A 24,688-nucleotide genomic window follows, 5' to 3' on the forward strand; every position below is an offset into this window, starting at 1 on the left:
ATAAGCATCATCATGCTTGGACAGTGATGCTCAAACGGTGCAACCTGCGTTTATTGAATATCATTTTGACCTCTAACCTCCTCTGTCAGTAAAGGACCATCATCAGACGCCCAGGAGTATAAATTATTTTATGAAGGTTACTCAGGAATCTATAGGGTCCACACTTACTGTAAACACAGACCACAGATCAGCTCTTAACATACACTTCCAGTGGCATTTAGTGCAACAGAGCTTGACCTTTGAGCAAGAATAACCACCGCAGAGACTGTACTCAGCTGATGATGCTTTCTTGGAGAGTTGGGTCAGCTCATAAGATATTCACATTGTAGCAGAGTGACCACAGATTGTAAAAGTAATTCCCACAACACTGATGTCCATTATCTCAAGTCTTACTCACAAGAAATCTGACATACCTATATGACCCATTAAAATACCATTCCCACAACATGACATAAGAAAACAACTGATCGCTGGCTCCGGAAACTGACAGTCGCTAGTTACCTATGACACTTTTGGCGAAGGAGGTCCTCATGAGAGTGGCCAATCCCAGGTCTCCGATCTTGACGGAGCCGGTAGGGCCGGTGATGAAGATGTTGTCACACTTGAGGTCCCTGTGGATGATGGGAGGGGTCCTAGTGTGGAGGAACTGGAGGCCCTTCAGGATCTGACGACACCAGCTCCTCAGGACCTTGGGCTTCATCACCTTGAAGCGCTTCAGGTACCTGCAGACAGGACAGGGAGGCACGGTTATAACTATACAGCATTGTGGCATGGTTTCTATGGAACAACCTCTTTGGTGTAACGCTATTTGCGAGCTGAGCAGGGGTCTGTGTGTCTTCTACCCACGTTTTGAGGGTTCCCGAGGTCATGAGTTCGGTGACCAGGACGATGCACTTCTTCCCTCGCAGCACTGACTCCCAGGAGTCATAGAAACGGACAATGTTAGGGTGCTGGAGGCCCTTCAGCATCTCTGCCTCCTCCTTAAAACGCTGCTGCTCCGCCTTGGTCAGCTTACGGTCCTGTAGACACAAAGAAATACACAGAAGGCAGGATAGACATCAGAGAGCGTTCGGTTGTGAGAACAAGTTGCAAAGATCGAGCCAGAGCCAATACTGCACTGTTGAATCGTCAAGCAGTTAGTTTTATTGGGCAACCCAAAGGTCTTCATCAGTGAGAACATACCCACGGCCTAAACAGTGTTCAGTGCTATTCTCCTACTGTTGTAGAAGAACAACAAAAAACGAAGGATTTAGAGTGCTTAGGTCTGTATTCAAGAGGCATAGGTTCATACTTTCAGCATACGCTAAACTGGAAACCTATGACAAAAAACGTTCAGGAGACAATGCATATACTATACCTGAGACTTATTATGGGGAGCATGCTTTCAGGAAACAGCTCTTTGTCAACAACAGAGCCAATACTGGAACACTATACCAATCAGAAAACAGTGCTGTCAACAGAGCCAATACTGGAACACTATACCAATCAGGAAACAGTGCTGTCAACAACAGAGCCAATACTGGAACACTATACCAATCAGGAAACAGTACAGTCAACAACAAAGCCAATACTGGAGCCTCACAGCACAGTTGAAATATATAAATCAAAACTGGACGGTCTTTGGAGATAGATGGGAGGGATTAAAGGGAGCTGAAGGATGGGACTAAAATGTAAAATATACCGTGTCCGTAAAATGTATATAGTGTATATAGTATGATTTTATTTAAAATAATATTGGAAATGATGCAGACAAGTACATTGATAGAAGCCACAATCTATTTGCAATATTAAAGCTGATCCACCACCTAAAAAAACAAAACAATAGTGGAGCAATACAACCGATCAGTCAGCCCTCCTTACTACCAAGCAACCATATTTCATGTAATTAAACACCTACCACCACTAGATGGCGGAAGCAGGATATAGTTTCATCTGCATGAGTGGAGACAACACCCACCTCAGCCTATAAGACACTTCTGCGGCATCTGCCACGCTGCCATTGGGCCTAGTATGGCGGATGCTGCAGAAATCCCTGGCTCCGGCAGAGTATCCCACTGGGAATAACACTCACACATGCATGCACACGCACACACAGACGTATGCTGACGCACACACATATATGTGTGTATATACAGTGGGGAGAACAAGTATCTGATACACTCCCGATTTTGCAGGTTTTCCTAATTACAAAGCATGTAGAGGTCTATAATTTTTAATCATAGGTACACTTCAACTGTGAGAGACGGAATCTAAAAAAAAATCTTGGCCCATTCCTCCATGCAGATCTCCCATAGAGCGGTGATGTTTTGGGGCTGTTGCTGGGCAACACAGACTTTCAACTCCCTCCAAAGATTTTCTATGGGGTTGAGATCTGGAGACTGGCTAGGCCACTCCAGGACCTTGAAATGCTTCTTACGAAGCCACTCCTTCGTTGTCCGGGCGGTGTGTTTGGGATCATTGTCATGCTGAAAGACCCAGCCACGTTTCATCTTCAATGCCCTTGCTGATGGAAGGAGGTTTTCACTCAAAATCTCACGATACATGGCCCCATTCATTCTTTCCTTCACACGGATCAGTCGTCCTGGTCCCTTTGCAGAAAAACAGCCCCAAAGCATGATGTTTCCACCCCCATGCTTCGCAGTAGGTATGGTGTTCTTTGGATGCAACTCAGCATTCTTTGTCCTCCAAACACGACGAGTTGAGTTTTTACCAAAAAGTTATATTTTGGTTTCATCTGACATTCTCCCAATCTTCTTCTGGATCATCCAAATGCTCTCTAGCAAGCTTCAGACGGGCATGGACATGTACTGGCTTAAGCAGGGGGACACGTCTGGCACTGCAGGATTTGAGTCCCTGGCGGCGTAATGTGTTACTGATGGTAGGCTTTGTTACTTTGGTCCCAGCTCTCTGCAGGTCATTCACTAGGTCCCCCCGTGTGGTTCTGGGATTTTTGCTCACCGTTCTTGTGATAATTTTGACCCCACGGGGTGAGATCTTGCATGGAGCCCCAGATCGAGGGAGATTATCAGTGGTCTTGTGTCTTCCATTTCCTAAAATTTGCTCCCACAGTTGATTTCTTCAAACCAAGCTGCTTACCTATTGCAGATTCAGTCTTCCCAGCCTGGTGCAGGTCTACAATTTTGTTTCTGGTGTCCTTTGACAGCTCTTTGGTCTTGGCCATAGTGGAGTTTGGAGTGTGACTGTTTGAGGTTGTGGACAGGTGTCTTTTATACTGATAACAAGTTCAAACAGGTGCCATTAATACAGGTAACGAGTGGAGGACAGAGGAGCCTCTTAAAGAAGAAGTTACAGGTCTGTGAGAGCCAGATATCTTGCTTGTTTGTAGGTGATCAAATACTTATTTTTCACCATCATTTGCAAATTAATTAATAAAAATCCTACAATGTGATTTTCTGGATTTTCTTTAGTTGAAGTGTACCTATGATGAAAATTACACAATTGGTAGCTGACTAAATACTTTTTTTGCCCCCCTGTACGTACGTACGTACGTATGTATGTACGTATGTTGGTTACTTACAGTAAGCAATAAAGGCCTGAGGGGGTGTGGTATATGGCCAATATACCACAGCTAAGGGCTGTTCTTATGCACGACACTTTTATTAATTAATTTTTATTTCACCTTTATTTAACCCGGTAGGCAAATTGAGAACAAGTTCTCATTTACAATTGTGACCTGGCCAAGAAAGCAAAGCAGTTTGACACATACATCAACACAGAGTTACACATTGAGTAAAACAAACATACAGTCAATAATACAGTAGAAACAAGTCTATATACGATGTGAGCAAATGAGGTGAGATAAGGGAGGTAAAGGCAAAAAAAGGGCTATGGTGCCAAAGTAAATACAATATAGCTAGTAAAACACTAGAATGTTATATTTGCAGTGGAAGAATGTGCAAAGTAGAAAGAAAAAAAAATAACGGGGTGCAAAGGAGCTAAATAAATAAATAAATTAAATAAATTAAATAAATAGAGTAGGGAAAGAGGTAGTTGTTTGGGCTAAATTATAGATGGGCTATGTACAGGTGCAGTAATCTGTGAGCTGCTCTGACAGTTGGTGCTTAAAGCTAGTGAGGGAGATAAGTGTTTCCAGTTTCAGAGATTGTTGTAGTTCATTCCAGTCATTGGCAGCAGAGAACTGGAAGGAGAGGCGGCCAAAGAAATAATTGGTTTTGGGGGTGACCAGAGAGATATACCTGCTGGAGCGCGTGCTACAGGTGGGAGATGCTATGGTGACCAGCGAGCTGAGATAAGGGGCGACTTTACCTAGCAGGGTCTTGTAGATGACATGGAGCCAGTGGGTTTGGCGACGAGTATGAAGCGAGGGCCAGCCAACGAGAGTGTACAGGTCGCAATGGTGGGTAGTATATGGAGCTTTGGTGACAAAACGGATGGCACTGTGATAGACTGCATCCAATTTGTTGAGTAGGGTATTGGAGGCTATTTTGTAAAGTCGAAGTCGAGGATTGGTAGGATGGTGAGTTTTACAAGGGTATGTTTGGCAGCATAAGTAAATGATGCTTTGTTGTGAAATAGGAAGCCAATTCTAGATTTAACTTTGGATTGGAGATGTTTGATGTGGGTCTGGAAGGAGAGTTTACAGTCTAACCAGACACCTAGGTATTTGTAGTTGTCCACGTATTCTAAGTCAGAGCCGAGTAGATGTTGGACAGGCGGGCAGGTGCAGGCAGTGATCGGTTGAAGAGCATGCATTTAGTTTTACTTGTATTTAAGAGAAATTGGAGGCCACGGAAGGAGAGTTGTATGAAATTGAATTGCCTGGAGGGTTGTTAACACAGTGTCCAAAGAAAGGCCAGAAGTATACAGAATGGTGTCATCTGCGTAGAGGTGGATCAGACTCACCAGCAGCAAGAGCTCGACATCATTGATGTATACCGAGAAGAGAGTCGGTCCAATAATTGACACAACGCGGAGTGTCTGGATACAGCCTTTATCCGTGGTATATTGGCCATATATCAAACCCCTGAGGTACCGTATTGCTATTATAAACTGGGGACCAGCGTAATTAGAAGAGTAAAACCTGTGGTATACTTTCAGCCAATCAGCATTCAGAGCTCAAACCACCATTATAAAAAGGCAAATATAAGCAAATAATATACCACTATGAATCGCTAAGTGACTATACATTTATAGCCTAGTCATTTTCTAAATGGCAGCTGTCCTAACAATTGTCATCGTTAAACGAACAAAAAAAGCATTGTGTTTTTTTAGTGGTCGTTTTGACCTTTGTTGACCTTGCCACTTGTGGTCTCTTACGCGTCATTCAACATCACGCTATAGTCTGAACAGGACAACAACCAAAGGTCATGACCTGAGGCGGGAAACAACAGATGTGACAATTGAAACAAGTGGTGACAAGGCAAGGCCATATTGCAAAACAAACAAAGAAACTACAAAACAAAGATGTGCATGAAAACAACCATCTCCTCACTAGCACCTGTCAAGTACATGAAAACAACCATCTCCTCACTAGCACCTGTCAAGTACATGAAAACAACCATCTCCTCACTAGCACCTGTCAAGTACATGAAAACAACCATCTCCTCACTAGCACCTGTCAAGTACATGAAAACAACCATCTCCTCACTAGCACCTGTCAAGTACATGAAAACAACCATCTCCTCACTAGCACCTGTCAAGTACATGAAAACAACCATCTCCTCACTAGCACCTGTCAAGTACATGAAAACAACCATCTCCTCACTAGCACCTGTCAAGTACATGAAAACAACCATCTCCTCACTAGCACCTGTCAAGTACATGAAAACAACCATCTCCTCACTAGCACCTGTCAAGTACATGAAAACAACCATCTCCTCACTAGCACCTGTCAAGTACATGAAAACAGATTGAAATGGTCAGTGGGATTCCTGCCATAGCAACAAACACACATCCGTAAAATAGCATTCATCAAATCAAATCAAATCATAATATGTTGCTTTCCATTTACCTCTTCCATTTACTTATAGGCTCTGTGTTCATGAATTACTGTCTGAAGGGAGAGGGGCTACTACTGCAGACATTTCATTCTAAATCAGATTTACTTCTGATTTCCATGTAATGCAGTTTCCCTCATTAAATCCCTCCCCTCGTCACTCCCTCTCTGCATCGTGTAGTGTAGTCGAAGATCCATCTCTTCCAACTCAATGTCCTTTTCTGGAAGTGAAGGCCACCTCTCTCCTCTTCGCCCCCTCCTCCCTCTTGGCACTGTCATCCCTCCCTCTCTCTCTCTCTCTCTCTCTCCTGTATTCGCTAGCTTGAACTGAGCGTCAACAGCAAGACTGCTGCTTTATTGTCAGAGCTAAAAATAATATCCTGGACTTGGGACTGCCCCTTTGCCTCGACTCCCTGCTGTTTCACTGTCTGAATGGCTTGATGTGTCTGTCTGGGTCTCAGTGGCTGTCTGTGCAGTAGGCCTATGCCTTTCGGTTAGTCTGTGTCCCTGCATTGAACTGTTTAACAACGGTGTCTCTACATCTGTGTAGCTAACTCCCTAACAGTGTCTGATTTTGTGTGTTGGTTTCTGTTGATCACAGACTAGTCTCACAGTCATCTGTCAGTGTGCATAATCAGAGCATCAGTCTGTGTCACCGCTTGTCGTCTGTGTGTCTCGTCTGGCCGTCTGTCTGGCTGTCTAACTCCATATTCTCTGCGCATCCGGCAGCTCTCCCCTGTGTATCTATTGTGTGGTTTCCAGTGTTCGGTCAGATGATCTGGGGTAAGAAAAGGTCACTGGGGTCAATTATCATCATATTCAGTTCAGTCATGTCACGGTGGCAAAAGACAAGCATACATGTACACTTGCACAAAGAAGAAACACACACATCTGCTCTCTATAATATGAAAGGCAGGGGAATAGATGCATAGGGGCTGCATAAATAAAACATTAATTATGAAGACTGTTTAACATACTAACATACACTACTATTAATGCTGACAATGGAAAGGAAATCTCATTGACATATACACCACCGTGCAAAAGTTTGGGTTCACTTAGAAATGTCCTTGTTTTTTAAAGAAAAGCACATTTTTGTCACCTTAAAATAACATCAAATTGATCAGAAATATAGTGTAGACATTGTTAATGTTGTAAATGACTATAGTAGCTGGAAAAAGCTGATTTTTAATGGAATATCTACATAGGCGCACAGAGGCCCATTATCACTAACCATCACTCCTGTGTTCCAATGGCACGTTGTGTTAGCTAATCCAAGTTGATCATTTTAAAAGGCTCATTGATCATTAGAAAACCCTTTTGCAATTAGGTTAACACAGCTGAAAACTGTTGTTCTAATTAAAGAAGCAATAAAACTGTCCTTCTTTAGACTAGTTGAGTATCTGGAGCATCAGCATTTGTGGGTTCGATTACAGGCTCAAAATGGCAAAAAACAAAGTACTTTCTTCTGAAACTCGTCTATTCTTGTTCTGAGAAAGGCTATTCCATGCGAGAAATTGCCAAGAAACTGAAGATCTCGTACAACACTGGGTACTACTCCCGTCACAGAACAGCACAAACGGGGTCTAACCAGAATAGAAAGAGTGGGAGGCCTCGGTGCAACTAAGCATGAGGACAAGTACATTAAAGTGTCTAGTTTGAGAAACAGAAGCCTAACAAGTCCTCAACTGGCAGCTTCATTAAATAAACTCAGCAAAAAATGAAACGTCCTCTCACTGTCAACTGCATTTATTTTGAGCAAACTTAACATGTGTAAATATTTGTATGAACATAACAAAAACTGAACAAGTTCCACAGACATGTGACTAACATAAATGGAATAATGTGTCCCTGAACAAAGGAGGGGTCAAAATCAAAAGTAACAGTCAATGCAGCTGGAGGCCACACCAGATACTAAGTATCTGCAGTGCATCTCCTCCACACGGACTGCACCAGATTTGCCTGTTCTTGCTGTGAGATGTTACCCCACTCTTCCACCAAGGTACCTGCAAGTTTCCAGACATTTCTGGGGGGGAATGACCCTAGCCCTCACCCTTTGATCCAGAGGTCCCAGATGTGCTCAATGGGATTGAGATCTGGGCTCTTCGCTGGCCATGGCAGAACACTGACATTCCTGCCTTGCAGGAAATCACACACAGAACAATCAGTATGGCTGGTGGCACTGTCATACTGGAGGGTCATGTCAGGATGAGCCTGCAGGAAGGGTACCACATGAGGGAGGAGGATGTCTTCTCTGTAACGCACAGTGTTGAGATTGCCTGCAATGAGAACAAGCTTAATCCGATGATGCTGCGACCCTCCACCTCCCAAATCGATCCCGCTCCAGAGTACAGGCCTCGGTGTAACACTCATTCCTTCGACGATAAACGCGAATCCTACCATCACCCCTGGTGACACAAAACCGCGACTCGTCAGTGAAGAGCCATTTTTGCCAGTCCTGTCTGGTCCAGCGACGGTGGGTTTGTACCCATGGGCGACATTGTTACCGGTGATGTCTGGTGAGGACCTGCTTTACAACAGGCCTACAAGCCCTCAGTCGAGCCTCTCTCAGCCTTTTGCGGACAGTCTGAGCACTGATGGAGGGATTGTGCATTCCTGGTGTAACTCGGGCAGTTGTTGTTGCCATCCTGTACCTGTCCCGCAGGTGTGATGTTCAGATGTACCCATTCTGTGCAGGTGTTGTTACATGTGGTCTGCCACTGCAAGGACGATCATCTGTCCGTCCTGTCTCCCTGTAGTGCTGTCTTAGGCATCTCACAGTACGGACATTGCAATATATTGCCCTGGCCACATCTGCAGTCCTCAAACCTCCTTGCAGCATGCCTAAGTCACGTTCACGCAGATGAGCAGAGCCTCTTTAGTGTCATAAGTTTTCATAACTGTTTCCTTAACTTCCTACCGTCTGTAAGCTGTTAGTTTCTTAACATTTGTTCCACAGGTGCATGTTCATTAATTGGTTATGGATCATTGAACAAGCATGGGAAACAGTGTTTAAACCCTTTACAATGAAGATCTGTGAATTCATTTGTATTTTTACGAATTATCTTTGAAAGACAGGGTCCTGAAAAAGGGAAGTTTCTTTTTTTGCTGAGTTTAGTACCCGCAAAACACCAGTCTCAACGTCAACAGTGAAGATGCGACTCCGGGATGCCATCTTGATCTTTTCTTTTTATTGGCCAGTCTGAGATATGGCTTTTTCTTTGCAACTCTGCCTAGAAGGCCAGCATCCCGGAGTCGCCTCTTCACTGTTGACGTTGAGACTGGTGTTTTCCGGATATTATTTAATGAATCTGCCAGTTGAGGACGTGTGAGGTGTCTGTTTCTCTAATGTACACTCTAATGTACTTGGCCTCTTGCACAGTTGTGCACCAGGACCTCCCACTCCTCTTTATATTCTGGTTAGCGCCAGTTTGTGCTGTTCTGTGAGGGGAGTAGTGCACAGCATTGTACGAGATCTGCAGTTTCTTGGCAATTTCTCGCATGAAATAGCCTTTCTCAGAACAAGAATAGACTGACGAGTTTCAGAAGTACTTTGTTTTTTGCCATTTTGAGTGTGTAATTGAACCAACAAATGCTGATGCTCCAGATACTCAACTAGTATAATAAGGCCAGTTTTATTGCTTCTTTAAAATCAGTAAAAACGTTTTCAGCTGTGCTGACATAATTGCAAAGGGGTTTCTAATGATCAATTAACCTTTTAAAATGATCAACTTGGATTAGCTAACACAATGTGCCATTGGAACACAGGAGTGATGGTTGGTGATAATGAGTCTGTGCGCCTATGTAGATATTCCATAAAATAAAAATCAGCCGTTTCCAGCTTCAATAGTCATTTACAACATTAACAATGTCTACACTGTATTTCTGGTCAATTTTATGTTATTTTAAAATAGACCAAAAAATGTGTTTTTCTTTCAAAAACAAGGACATTTCCAAGTGACCCCAAACGTTTGAAAGGTAGTGTATGCATTCTCAGAACCCAGAATTACATTTCACAGTACGCGGGCCAGCTACTAGATACACATTAGACAATCGATACTATATGTGGTTTACAAAAACTACTAGGCTATGAAAATATTTACACACTTTCTTTCTCCAGCAAAGCAAACAAACTGGGAGTATACAATGTGATAACGTAGGTGAAGGACAAACACACGTTTGAGACATTGCTCAGTGTAGGGTTCCGTCTTTCGGATGGGACGTTAAAAGGGTGTCCTGACTCTCTGTGGTCACTAAGGATCCCATAGCACTTATCATAAGAGTAGGGGTGTTAACCCCGGTGTCCTGGCTAAATTTCCACTCTGGCCCTCATACCATCATTTTCTACCTCATAATCGTCTCCAGCGTCCAATTGGCTCGTTCACCCCCCCCCCCTCTTTATTAAAAAAGATATATATATATATATATTTCACCTTTATTTAACCAGGTAGGCTAGTTGAGAACAAGTTCTCATTTACAACTGCGACCTGGTCAAGATAAAGCATAGCAGTGTGAACAGACAACAGAGTTACACATGGAGTAAGCAATTAACAAGTCAAAAACACAGTAGAATTTTTTTTTTTTATAATAAAAAAAAAAAAAAAAGAGTCTATATACATTGTGTGCAAAAGGCATGAGAAGGTAGGCGAATAATTACAATTTAGCAGATTAACACAGGAGTGATAAATGATCAGATGGTCATGTGCAGGTAGAGATACTGGTGTGCAAAAGCGCAGGAAAGTAAATAAATAAAAACAGTATGGGGATGAGGTAGGTAAATTGGGTGGGCTATTTACCGATGGACTATGTACAGCTGTAGCGATCGGTTAGCTGCTCAGATAGCAGATGTTTAAAGTTGGTGAGGGAGATAAGTCTCCAACTTCAACGATTTTTGCAATTCGTTCCAGTCACAGGCAGCAGAGAACTGGAAGGAAAGGCGGCCAAATGAGGTGTTGGCTTTGTATCAGTGAGATACACCTGCTGGAGCGCGTGCTACGGGTGGGTGTTGCCATCGTGACCAGTGAACTGAGATAAGGCGGAGCTTTACCTAGCAAAGACTTGTAGATGACCTGGAGCCAGTGAGTCTGGCAAGGAATATGTAGCAGGGGCCAGTCGACTAGAGCATACAGTTCGCAGTGGTGGGTGGTATAAGGTGCTTTAGTAACAAAGCGGATGGCACTGTGATAAACTGCATCCAGTTTGCTGAGTAGAGTATTGGAAGCCATTTTGTAGATGACATCGCCGAAGTCGAGGATCGGTAGGATAGTCAGTTTTACTAGGGTAGGTTTGGCGGCGTGAGTGAAGGAGGCTTTGTTGCGAAATAGAAAGCAGATTCTAGATTTGATTTTGGATTGGAGATGTTTGATATGAGTCTGGAAGGAGAGTTGCAGTCTAGCCAGACACCTAGGTACTTATAGATGTCCACATATTCTAGGTCGGAACCATCCAGGGTGGTGATGCTAGTCGGGCGTGCGGGTGCAGGCAGCGAACGGTTGAAAAGCATGCATTTGGTTTTACTAGCATTTAAGAGCAGTTGGAGGCCACGGAGGGAGTGTTGTATGGCATTGAAGCTCGTTTGGAGGTTAGATAGCACAGTGTCCAAGGAAGGGCCAGAAGTATACAGAATGGTGTCGTCTGCGTAGCGGTGGATCAGGGAATCGCCCGCAGCAAGAGCAACATCATTGATACAGTGCCTTGCGAAAGTATTCGGCCCCCTTGAACTTTGCGACCTTTTGCCACATTTCAGGCTTCAAACATAAAGATATAAAACTGTATTTTTTTGTGAAGAATCAACAACAAGTGGGACACAATCATGAAGTGGAACGACATTTATTGGATATTTCAAACTTTTTAACAAATCAAAAACTGAAAAATTGGTCGTGCAAAATTATTCAGCCCCTTTACTTTCAATGCAGCAAACTCTCTCCAGAAGTTCAGTGAGGATCTCTGAATGATCCAATGTTGACCTAAATGACTAATGATGATAAATACAATCCACCTGTGTGTAATCAAGTCTCCGTATAAATGCACCTGCACTGTGATAGTCTCAGAGGTCCGTTAAAAGCGCAGAGAGCATCATGAAGAACAAGGAACACACCAGGCAGGTCCGAGATACTGTTGTGAAGAAGTTTAAAGCCGGATTTGGATACAAAAAGATTTCCCAAGCTTTAAACATCCCAAGGAGCACTGTGCAAGCGATAATATTGAAATAGAAGGAGTATCAGACCACTGCAAATCTACCAAGACCTGGCCGTCCCTCTAAACTTTCAGCTCATACAAGGAGAGGACTGATCAGAGATGCAGCCAAGAGGCCCATGATCACTCTGGATGAACTGCAGAGATCTACAGCTGAGGTGGGAGACTCTGTCCATAGGACAACAATCAGTCGTATATTGCACAAATCTGGCCTTTATGGAAGAGTGGCAAGAAGAAAGCCATTTCTTAAAGATATCCATAAAAAGTGTTGTTTATAGTTTGCCACAAGCCACCTGGGAGACACACCAAACATGTGGAAGAAGGTGCTCTGGTCAGATGAAACCAAAATTGAACTTTTTGGCAACAATGCAAAACGTTATGTTTGGCGTAAAAGCAACACAGCTCATCACCCTGAACATACCATCCCCACTGTCAAACATGGTGGTGGCAGCATCATGGTTTGGGCCTGCTTTTCTTCAGCAGGGACAGGGAAGATGGTTAAAATTGATGGGAAGATGGATGGAGCCAAATACAGGACCATTCTGGAAGAAAACCTGATGGAGTCTGCAAAAGACCTGAGACTGGGACGGAGATTTGTCTTCCAATGAGACAATGATCCAAAACATAAAGCAAAATCTACAATGGAATGGTTCAAAAATAAACATATCCAGGTGTTAGAATGGCCAAGTCAAAGTCCAGACCTGAATCCAATCGAGAATCTGTGGAAAGAACTGAAAACTGCTGTTCACAAATGCTCTCCATCCAACCTCACTGAGCTCAAGCTGTTTTGCAAGGAGGAATGGGAAAAAATTTCAGTCTCTCGATGTGCAAAACTGATACCCCAAGCGACTTACAGCTGTAATCGTAGCAAAAGGTGGCGCTACAAAGTATTAACTTAAGGGGGCTGAATAATTTTGCATGCCCAATTTTTCAGTTTTTGATTTGTTAAAAAAGTTTGAAATATCCAATAAATGTCGTTCCACTTCATGATTGTGTCCCACTTGTTGTTGATTCTTCACAAAAAAATACAGTTTTATATCTTTATGTTTGAAGCCTGAAATGTGGCAAAAGGTCGCAAAGTTCAAGGGGGCCGAATACTTTCGCAAGGCACTGTATATACAGAGAAAATAGTCGGCCCGAGAATTGAACCCTGTGGCACCCCCATAGAGACTGCCAGAGGACCGGACAACATGCCCTCCGATTTGATACACTAAACTCTGTCTGCAAAGTAGTTGGAGAACCAGGCAAGGCAGTCATTAGAAAAACCGAGGCTACTGAGTCTGCCGATAAGAATATGGTGATTGACAGAGTCGAAAGCCTTGGTCAGGTCGATGAAGACGGCTGCACAGTACTGTCTTTTATCGATGACGGTTATGATATCGTTTAGTACCTTTAGCGTGGCTGAGGTGCACCCGTGACCGGCTCGGAAACCAGATTGCACAGCGGAGAAGGTACGGTGGGATTCGAGATGGTCAATGATCTGTTTGTTGACTTGGCTTTCGAAGACCTTAGATAGGCAGGGCAGGATGGATATAGGTCTGTAACAGTTTGGGTCCAGGGTGTCTCCCCCTTTGAAGAGTGGGATGACCGCGGCAGCTTTCCAGTCCTTGGGGATCTCAGACGATATGAAAGAGAGGTTGAACAGAATAGGGGTTGCGACAATGGCGGCGGATAGTTTCAGAAATAGAGGGTCCAGATGGTCAAGCCCAGCTGATTTGTACGGGTCCAGGTTTTGCAGCTCTTTCAGAACATCTTGCTATCTGGATTAAAGGAGAAACTGGGGAGGCTTGGGCGAGTAGCTGCGGGGGTGGAGCTGTTGGCCGAGGTTGGAGTAGCCAGGAGGAAGGCATGGCCAGCCGTTGAGAATTGCTTGTTGAAGTTTTCGATTATCGTGGATTTGTCGGTGGTGACCGTGTTACCTAGCCTCAGTGTAGTGGGCAGCTGGGAGGAGGTGCTCTTGTTCTCCATGGACTTTACAGTGTCCCAGAACTTTTTGGAGTTGGAGCTACAGGATGCAAATTTCTGCTTGAAAAAGCTGGCCTTTGCTTTCCTGACTGACTGCGTGTATTGGTTCCTGACTTCCATGAACAGTTGCATATCGCGGGGACTATTCGATGCTATTGCAGTCCGCCTCTGCCCTGTAACTATTCCCCAGGTTGTGGCTGTAAATGAGAATGTCAACGTATAGTCAACGTACCTGGTAAAATAAGAGTAAAAACAAAAACAGGACATAATTAAAAAAGGGTGAGGAAAATAGACAAGACTCCAACTTGTAAGATCAAGTTGACCACGAGACAAATGAAGGAGGGAGCAACAGAGTAACAAAGAGAGAGAAACAGAGGAAGAAAATGGAGAGAAAGAGCGAGGGAACTGAGAAGCTATGAAAGAGGCCTATTGTGTACAGCAGGCTGTGGGTGTCTCTCTGCAGTCCCTCTGAGTGAATATCCTTGTTACTAAGTGGTGTGATACATATGGTGTGGGTCTCAAATGACACCCTATTCCCTATATAGTGCTCATTAGGGTGCTCACAGTGCCCATAGGGTCCTCTACTCCGCCAATTAATCCACACATAAAACGGTCAACCGAATCGTCTCTCTTCCTTCCAGGCCTTTTCTTCTCTTGACTTTATATTGCGATTGGCAACTTTCATAAATTAGGTGAATTACCGCCACTGACCTCGTTCGTCTTTCTGTCACCCACATGGGTATAACCAATGAGGAGATGGCACGTGGGTACCTGCTTCTATAAACCAATGAGGAGATGGGAGAGGCAGGACTTTCAGCGCAATCTGCATCAGAAATAGAACTGATTTCTATTTTAGCCCGTGGCAACGCAGACGCTCGTTGGCAACGCGCGAGCAGTGTGGGAGCAATAATTGAATAACATAGTTTTCTCAATTTATTTTGCAATGCTCACGCACGTGACGCAAGCAGTGTAGTCAGCCTGTAAGGCACTGGATCGCAATGCTAGCTGTGCCATTAGAGATTCTGGGTTCGAGTCCAGCCGGCTGCGACAGGGAGACCCATGAGGCGGCGGACAATTGGCCCAGCGTCGTCCGGGTTAGAGGACGTTTTGGCCGGTAGGGATGTCCTTGTCCCATCACGCACTAGCGACTCTTGTGGTGGGCCGGGTGCAGTGCACGCTGACACGGTCGCCAGGTGTACGATGTTTCCTCCGGCACATTGGTGCGGCTGGCTTCCGGGTTAAGTGGACATTTTGTCAAGAAGCAGTGTGGCTAAATGTATAAAATGTGTATGTAAACAAAAGATGTTCTGTTTGATAATGTGTTTGGCAATGTTATACGTATTGGTAAAGTGTTTAGTAGTCTGTTTTTCTGGTCTCCTTTGACAAGCCTGTAACACTTCGGGACCCTGAGTGGCGCAGCGGTCTAAGGCATTGCAGTGCTAGAAGCATCACCACAGACCCGGGTTAGATCCCGGGCTGTATCACAACCGGCCGTGATCGAGAGTCCCATAGCGCGGCTCACAATTGGCCCAGCGTCGTCCGGGTTAGGGGAGGGTTTGGCCGGGGTAGGCTTTCATTGTAAATAAGTACTTGTTCTTAACTGAATTACCTAGTTAAGGTTAAAAAATAATAATAATAATTACATTAAAACAGCCTGTTTGATAATGTGTTTTCGTAATGTGCTGTAGAACTGCCTCTCCAGTCCCAGTTCCTGGCCCGTTTACTCACAGGCCACAGTCACAAGCCAAAGGCTTGTAAACAGATTAAGACGTGACCTCAACCAAACCATGAGACTGTTTTTACCCAGACACCTGTTAAGCGGAAGGTAAGCCAACGAGGCTAGAAGTCACAGAGTCAGTCAAACAGTGCTTGACTCATTTTGTGTGCCGGTATGGTTTATATTTAGGTGCAGGAACACCACAATGCTTTTGAGCTATTATTTTATAAGAGGAACAGGAGCTCAAGCAGTAGAACATTTGATGTGCAGGTACTCAGCTTCGGTGAGCTCCTGCCAAAGTCAAGCACAGTAATCAGACAGTAAAACAAAAATCAACCACATGATATACAGACAGCAAAACATTTAGCTAACATACAGCATTGCCTAGTCGGTAAAGGGGAAACAAAATCGGCTATATTACCAGTGAGGGGCCACATTCACATATGGTGCCTCCCCTTCTTACAATTTTTATATTTTATTTTACCTTTATTTAACTAACTAACTGTCAGTTAAGAAGAAGAAATTCTTATATATAATGACGGCCTAGGAACAGTGGGTGTACTGCCTTGTTCAGGGGTAGAACGACAGATTTTTACCTTGTTACCTTACTGGCCCAACGCTCTAACCACTACTCTTATGATAAGTGCTATGGGATCCTTAGTGACCACAGAGAGTCAGGACACCCTTTTAACGTCCCATCCGAAAGACGGAACCCTACACTGAGCAATGCATCAAACGTGTGTTTGTCCTTCACCTACGTTATCACATCGTATACTCCCAGTTTGTTTGCTTTGCTGGAGAAAGAAAGTGTGTAAATGTTTTCATAGCCTAGTAGTTTTTGTAAACCACATATAGTATCGATTGTCTAATGTGTATTTAGTAGCTGGCCCGCGTACTGTGAAATGTGATTCTGGGTTCTGAGAATGCATACACTACCTTTCAAACGTTTGGGGTCACTTGGAAATGTCCTTGTTTTTGAAAGAAAATCACATTTTTTTGGTCTATTTTAAAATAACATAAAATTGATCAGAAATACAGTGTAGACATGGTTAATGTTGTAAATGACTATTGAAGCTGGAAACGGCTGATTTTTAATGGAAAATCTACATAGGCGCACAGAGGCCCATTATCAGCAACCATCACTCCTCTGTTCCAATGGCACGTTGTGTTAATCCAAGTTAATCCAAGTTGATCCAAGTTAATCCAAGTTAATCCAAGTTGATCATTTTAAAATTATAATTGATCATTAGAAAACCCTTTTGCAATTATGTTAGCACAGCTGAAAACTGTTGTACTGATTAAAGAAGCAATAAAACTGGACTTCTTTAGACTAGTTGAGTATCTGGAGCATCAGCATTTGTGGGTTCGATTACAGGCTCAAAATGGCAAAAAACAAAGTACTTTCTTCTGAAACTAGTCAGTCTATTCTTGTTCTGAGAAATGAAGACTATTCCATGCGAGCAATTGACAAGAAACTGAAGAGAATGCTGTGTATTACTCCCTTCATAGAACAGTACAAACTGGCTCTAACTAGAATAGAAAGAGGAGTGGGAGGCCCTGGTGCACAACTGAGCAAGAGGACAAGTACATTAGTGTGTCTAGTTTGAGAAACAAAGGTCTCAAGTCCTCAAATGGCAACTTAATTAAATGGTAACCGCAAAACACCAGTCTCAATGTTAACAGTGAAGAGGCGACTCCGGGATGCTGGCCTTCTAGGCAGAGTTGCAAAGAACAAGCCATCTCTCAGACTGGCCAATAAAAAGAAAAGATCAAGATGGGCAAAGGAACACAGACACTGGACAGAGGAACTCTGCCTAGAAGGCCAACATCCCGGAGTCGCCTCTTGACTTTGAGACTGGTGTTTTGCGGGTACTATTTAAAAAACACCACTGTAGCTCGGTCACCTTCCACCACAGATGCGGATGGCCAACATAGGCAGATGCGCTGAATTGCCCAAGCATAAAAACTGATCACATACATTTCGTCATGTAGTGTGACAGTACACCTGCTCGTCGAACATCTCATTCCAAAATTATGGGCATTAATATGCTGCTATAACAGCCTCTTCTGGGAAGGCTTTCCACTAGATGTTGGAACATTCCTGCGGAGACTTGCTTCCATTCAGCCACAAGAGCATTAGTGAGGTCGGACACTGATGTTCGGTGATAAGGCCTGGCTCACAGTCGGCGGTCCAATTCATCCCAAAGGTGTCTGATGGGGTTGAGGTCAGGGCTCTGTGCAGGCCAGTCAAGTTCTTCCACACCAATCTCGACAAACCTTTTCTGTACGGACCTCGCTTTGTGCACGGAGGCATTGTCATGCTGAAACAGGAAAGGGCCTTCCCCAAACTGTTACCACAAAGTTGGAAGCACAGAATCGTCTAGAATGTCATTGTATGCTGTAGTGTTAAATTTCCCTTCACTGGAACTAAGAGGCCTAGCCCGAACCATGAAAGACATCCCCAGACCATTATTCCTCCTCCACCAAACCTTACAGTTCACTCTATGCATTTGGGTAGGTAGTGTTCTCCTGGCATTTAGCAAATCCAGATTAGACCGTTGGACTGCCAGATGGTGAAGCGTGGTGCGGCTGCTCGACCATGTAAATCCATTTCATGAAGCTCCAAACGAACAGCTCTTGTGCTGACGTTGCTTCCAGCGGCAGTTTGGAACTCGGTAGTGAGTGTTGCAACCGAGGACAGAGGATTTTTACGGGCTACGCACTTCAGCACACGGCAGGCCCGTTCTTGTGTGGCCTACCACTTTGCGGCTGAGCCGCTGTTGCTCCTAGATGTTTCCATTTCACAATAATGGCACTTACAGTTGATCTGGCCAGCTGTAACAAGGCATAAATTTGGATCAGCCAAATCCACTAATTTGAAGGAGTGTCCACATACTATACATACACAAAAGTATCTCTAGCTTAAACTGATGAATTTTGATGGTGATTTTATTATTATGTTACTTATATTGATTATTATGTTACTTATATTGGGTGAGTCAATAGACTTAAGGATTAATGACAAGGAGAGTTGATTCCCGTCTGAAGAGTTCAGGGAGCCTCTATGATCAATACTTAATTAACATCTAAAAATCACACTCTTGGGGTTTCGTTTCCAATTAACCAGCACCAGAAGATATTACGAGAGGCCGTTGGATGCATATCAAGTTGATGTTGAGTCTATAGGCTAAGCAATGGTGATTCACAAAGGGTGTTAGGCCAAATATAGACATTCAGATATTGTTCTGGTGTTAGCTGTCTGTACAGAGAGACAATTCTTTACCATAATGATCCTTATATGTGCTGTAACATCTATGCTTGGAGACATGTATTTTGCCCTCAGAACAGCCTCAATTTGTCTTGGCATGGACTCCGCAAGATGTCGAAAGCGTTCCACAGGGATGCTGGCCTATGTTGACTCCAATGCTTCCCATAGTTGTGTCAAGTTGGCTGGATGTTCTCTGGGTCCTTCTTGATTCACACGGGAAGCTGATGAATGTGAAAACTCCAGCAACGTTGCAGTTCTTGACACAAACCAATGTGCCTGGCACCAACCTTCATATACCGTTCAAAGGCACTTAAATCTTGTGTCTTGCCCATTCACCCTCTGAATGGCACACACGCAATCCATGTCTTAATTGTCTAATTAATTTACTACATGATTCCATGTGTTATTTCATAGTTTTAATGTCTTCACTATTATTCTACAATGTAGAAAATAGTAAAAATAAAGAAAACCTTTCAATGAGTAGGTGTATCCAAACTTTTGACTGGTACTGTATTAGAGGTCGACGGATTAACCAGAATGGCCGATTAATTAGGGCCGATTTCAAGTTTTCATAACAATCGGAAATCTGTATTTTCTTTATACCTTTATTTAACTAGGCAAGTTAGTTAAGAAAACATTCTTATTTTCAATGACGGCCTAGGAACGGTGGGTTAACTGCCTCGTTCAGGGGCAGAACGACAGATTTTCACCTTGTCAGCTCGGGGATCCAATCTTGCAACCTTACAGTTCACTAGTCCAACGCAATAACGACCTGCCTCTCTCTTGTTGCACTCCGCAAGGAGACTGCCTGTTATGCAAATGCAGTAAGCCAAGGTAAGTTGCTAGATAGCATTAAACTTATCTTATAAAAAACAATGAATCATAATCACTAGTTAACTACACATGGTTGATGATATTACTAGATATTATCTAGCGTATCCTGCGTTGCATATAAATGTGACTGAGCATACAAGTATCTGACTGAGCGGTGGTAGGCAGAAGCAGGCACGTAAACATTCATTCAAACAGCACTTTCGTGCGTTTTGCCAGCAGATCTTCGTTGTGCGTCAAGCATTGCGCTGTTTATGATTTCAAGCCTATCAACTCCTGAGATGAGGCTGGTGCAACCGAAGTGAAATGGCTAGCTAGTTAGCGCGCGCTAATAGCGTTTCAAACGTCACTCGCTCTGAGCCTTCTAGTAGTTGTTCCCCTTGCTCTGCATGAGTAATGCTGCTTCGATGGTGGCTGTTGTCGTTGTGTTGCTGGTTCGAGCCCAGGGAGGAGCGAGGAGAGGGATGGAAGCTATACTGTTACATTGGCAATACTAAAGTGCCTATAAGAACATCCAATAGTCAAAGGTTAATGAAATACAAATGGTATAGAGGGCAATAGTCCTATAATTCCTATAATAACTACAACCTAAAACTTCTTACCTGGGAATATTGAAGACTCATGTTAAAAGGAACCACCAGCTTTCATATGTTCTCATGTTCTGAGCAAGAAACTGAAACGTTAGCTTTCTTACATAGCACATATTGCACTTTTACTTTCTTCTCCAACACTTTGTTTTTGCATTATTTAAACCAAATTGAACAGGTTTCATTATTTACTTGAGGCTAAATTGATTTTATTTATGTATTATATTAAGTTAAAATAAGTGTTCATTCAGTATTATTGTAATTGTCATTATTAATTTGTAATTAATTGGTATCGGATTTTTTGGTCCTCCAATAATCGGTATCGGCGTTGAAAAATCATAATCGGTCGACCTCTATACTGTTTTTTTTTTTTTTCTTGCACTCACACCTGCTCCTTATAACGCACGCTCTTGGTACATTAGCTAGCTGTACCGGAGCCAAAACTCCGGTATTTTTAATCCTATAGCTTGTTCTCCATTTTCTTTGAGTCATGAGTCAACATGTTTTCTGAACTTTTATTCCCATGACTGATGTAAAAAAATCTCATGAGCAATATGTTTGGAAAATAAAATTGCAATCAAATCGCTATACAAAGAATCTTGAGAATCGCAATACATATTGTATTAGTACCTAAGTATCGCAATAATATCGATTTGTGAGGTCCCTGGCAATTCCCAGCCCTACCAACCATACGTCATAACAATCAATGATTCGTATAACATCATGCTTTGCTGTGAGCTCACAGTTCGATGAAAGGGGCCAAATGTCCATCGGGTCATGGTGCACCAGATATGGCCCCTGGGCCACAATTTGACTATCACTAGCCTAGTTGAACACGTCTGGTCAATCTGGTCAAATCGATTCTAATCTGGACTAATAAATAATTGCAGGCTGGTTTTAATCAATTCCATTTGTACTATTTTAGTCATGAATCAATAGTATGGATTGTACTTTTGCTGGTTCATTTCCTATCAACATAAATCTGAACTCTACTGGTCTGTAAAAGTTGGACGGTTTTCCATCAGGCTTCAGACTGAGATGTAAAGTTGAAGACAAAGAGCCAGCCACTTCCTCACAACTGGCCTCTTCTTCTTGCAATACTGAAACACTATCAACCTACTCAACTACTGCACCACTAACAACAACAATTCAGCCATTCATGGTTTTTTGTCAAAGATGAACAAAATTGACTGTATGTCTCTTTAGTGTAAACTACCAATGGTATCTGAACCAGTCGACACAACGAAATGGTAGTGCTATGGGATTATCATGATTATGACCTTTGACTCCTACAGCGTAATCCAGTATAATCCAATCGAGGGGTTGAGCTGACTGAAAACGCATGATACCACATGTAACTAACTGGGTCTCCATACCATTTCTCCCCACTGGATTATAAAGAACACATATATTTATTTTCTCTTTATTTAACTAGGCAAGTCAGTTAAGAACAAATTCTTATTTACAATGACGGACTACCCCGGCCAAACCATGATACCACATGTAAGTGACAGGGTCTCCAGACCTCGTTTCTCCCCACTGGACTATAAGGGCCCTTTAAGATCTGCCTTTCCTAAACTTTTCTGTGCTACGAGATTATCGTTGTGTGGTTGTTTGACCTTTGACTTTAATCCAATAATAGAGGGTCTCTTCTTCCCTTCACAGGTTCTGAGCTGAGTAAACACACACACACACAACATACCTGTATTAATTTGTAACTAACGAAGATTAAAGCACCCAGAACCAAATCTCTCTTCACTCAGGCTCCAAATGGAGCCTGAGCCTCAAGATGGTTGTTTGACCCCTCCTCTGGAAGGAAACAAACAACTGTGTTTGAGGCGCTTTTGATATATAAGCATTAACCCTGTGTGAGTGAGTGTGAGTGTGTGTGCGCGTTCATTAGTCAGTATGTTTGTGCGTGTGTGAGCATTAGTCCCTCTGTCTGTGTCTGGACAAGACATAAATACTAAGGAGAATCCCAGGGGTCCAGGCTGCCTGCTGTTCTAAGAAGACACTTTAAATCACTCCGACATCCCTAACAATTGTCACATAGCAACCTTTTACTGCGGTAAAGCGGCCCTAAGCAACCTTTCACTGCTGTAAAGCGGACCTCAATGCGGTTCCATCTACTGACTGGTCAGAACCGGTCATTCCTGGACAGGTTACTTCTGCTACACTAGACTCTGTAGGCTAGACTAGCTTCATCCCCTTGCTGGCTGGCTCATTCCAAACACGCACGCACGCACACATATACCAACCAACTGCACACAGACACTCTCTGACACAAATACATTCCCAAAACACACACAGGGTGGATTTGGGCTGAGCTGGATTGGGTTAGGCCAGTCTGGGTTCAGTGGGCTGACAGGACTGGAGAGGGTTGGGGTGGGTTTGTGTGGGTTCCTGCCCCAGCCCAGACCGCCCCAGACCAGTTAGTTGTGCTGTCGGTGCAGGATTTTTGTTCCCGCCTGACAGGCACCCACTGTAATTAACTCCCTGGATCACTCTGTATACTCACTCTGACAGACAACGAGAGAGACAAAGAGAGAGGGAGGGGGGGGGGGGGGGGGAGTGGCATACACACACACACACGCACACAGACACACCGATGAACGTTCTTAGCTAATGAATGTGGTAAATTAGAGCTGAAAGCTGAAATGTTAGCCTGGGGGATATATAGAGTTGCCCTTTTAGCAGGGAATTTGTGAGGTGAAGGGTGAGGAAGGAGGAGTGAAATGAGGGAGAGGAAAGAAGAGCCGCTGTGACTGAGAGTGTGTCCGCACTGTGAACTTCCCTCACCTATTCTCTCTTTCAAGGTGCATTAGCAGAGCTAATCCCTGTTTCTGGAGTGATTCTCTGTGTGGGTGTGAGGACAGGACCTCAGAGTGTGTCTCACGTACAACATGCATAATGTGTGTATGTTTGCTGCTGAGTATACATGTTATTGTGTCAACTACCTCACAAGTATCTTCATCATCAACACCTGTCCTTTACGTAACAGAGTTAATAGGACCAGGGAGCAGCAGGGATGAAATGCAGGCCATGAGATATAGTGATTGTATTATCTGTGCCAGTGGATCCATCTGTGTGTGACCAGACAAGGATGTGTTTTTGTGCGTGTGTTAGGTTAGTATTAGCCACACGGCCACTCTCTGGGAGTGATGCCATGTTAATCCTCTTTTTGGCTCATCAGTCTAACTCCGTCATTCTACCTCTATCTCCCATGCTTTCTCCTTCCATCCCCTTCTCCATCCCTCCCTCCCACCCATGCCCTCCTTCCATCCCGCTCTCCCTCTCTCTCCCTCCCTCTCTCAACAGTTTTCGTATGTTGGAATAGGCCTACAGTGGGATAAAAAAAACACTGCTTTCATTACTTGAGATAAGGGACAGAGCAGAATACGTACAATACTAGTGCAGGTTTCCTTCTCTGGTGGTACAATAAACATGACCAGAGGACTTGCTGCGGGGACGTGCTGCGTTCCAGTTCATCCCAAAGGTGTTGAGGTCAGGGCTCTGTGCAGGCCAGTCAGAGCCCAGTCAAGTTTTTCCACACCGATCTCAACAAACCATTTCTGTATGGACCTTGCTTTGTGCACAGGGACATTGTCATGCTGAAACAGGAAAGGGCCTTCCCAAACTCCATTGAACGCGTTTCCACTTCTCCAGTCCAATTGCGGCAAGCTTTACAACACTCCAGCCAACACTTGGCATTGCGCATGATGAGCTTAGGCTTGTGTGCAGATGCTCGGCAATGGAAACCCATTTCATGAAGCTCCCGACGAACAGTTATTTTGCTTTCAGAGGCAGTTTGGAACTCGGTAGTGAGTGCTGCAACTGAGGACAGATGCTACATTTTGACCCGCTACGCACTTCAGCAATAGGCGGTCCCGTTTTGTGAGCTTGTGTAGCCTACCACTTCGCGGCTGAGCCGTTGTTGCTCCTAGACGTTTCCACTTCACAATGACAGCACTTACAGTTGACTGGGGCAGCTCTAGCAGGGCAGAAATTTGACAAACTGACTTGTTCGAAAGGTGGCATCCTATGATGGTGACACGTTGAAAGTCGCTGAGCCTTTCAGTACAGACCATTCTACTTCCAATGTTTGTCTATAGAGACTGCATGGCTGTGTGCATGATTTTATACACCTG

The 24,688-nt window shown here is 43.8% G+C and overlaps 1 protein-coding gene across 1 annotated transcript in view; it reads right to left on the minus strand.

The window, feature by feature from the left end:
* LOC115102685 (serine/threonine-protein kinase WNK2-like) overlaps positions 1–24,688 on the minus strand; it is a 79,899-nt gene that overhangs the window by 30,176 nt on the left and 25,035 nt on the right. Inside the window, exons 3-4 of the mRNA XM_065006059.1 lie at positions 847–1,019; positions 502–722 (exon numbers count right to left, since the gene is read on the minus strand). Of these exons, the coding sequence (XP_064862131.1) occupies positions 502–722; positions 847–1,019 (394 nt within the window). The remainder of the gene's footprint in view (positions 1–501; positions 723–846; positions 1,020–24,688) is intronic.

The sequence above is a fragment of the Oncorhynchus nerka genome, linkage group LG20 (assembly GCF_034236695.1).
Source record: "Oncorhynchus nerka isolate Pitt River linkage group LG20, Oner_Uvic_2.0, whole genome shotgun sequence".
Lineage (NCBI taxonomy): Eukaryota > Metazoa > Chordata > Actinopteri > Salmoniformes > Salmonidae > Oncorhynchus > Oncorhynchus nerka.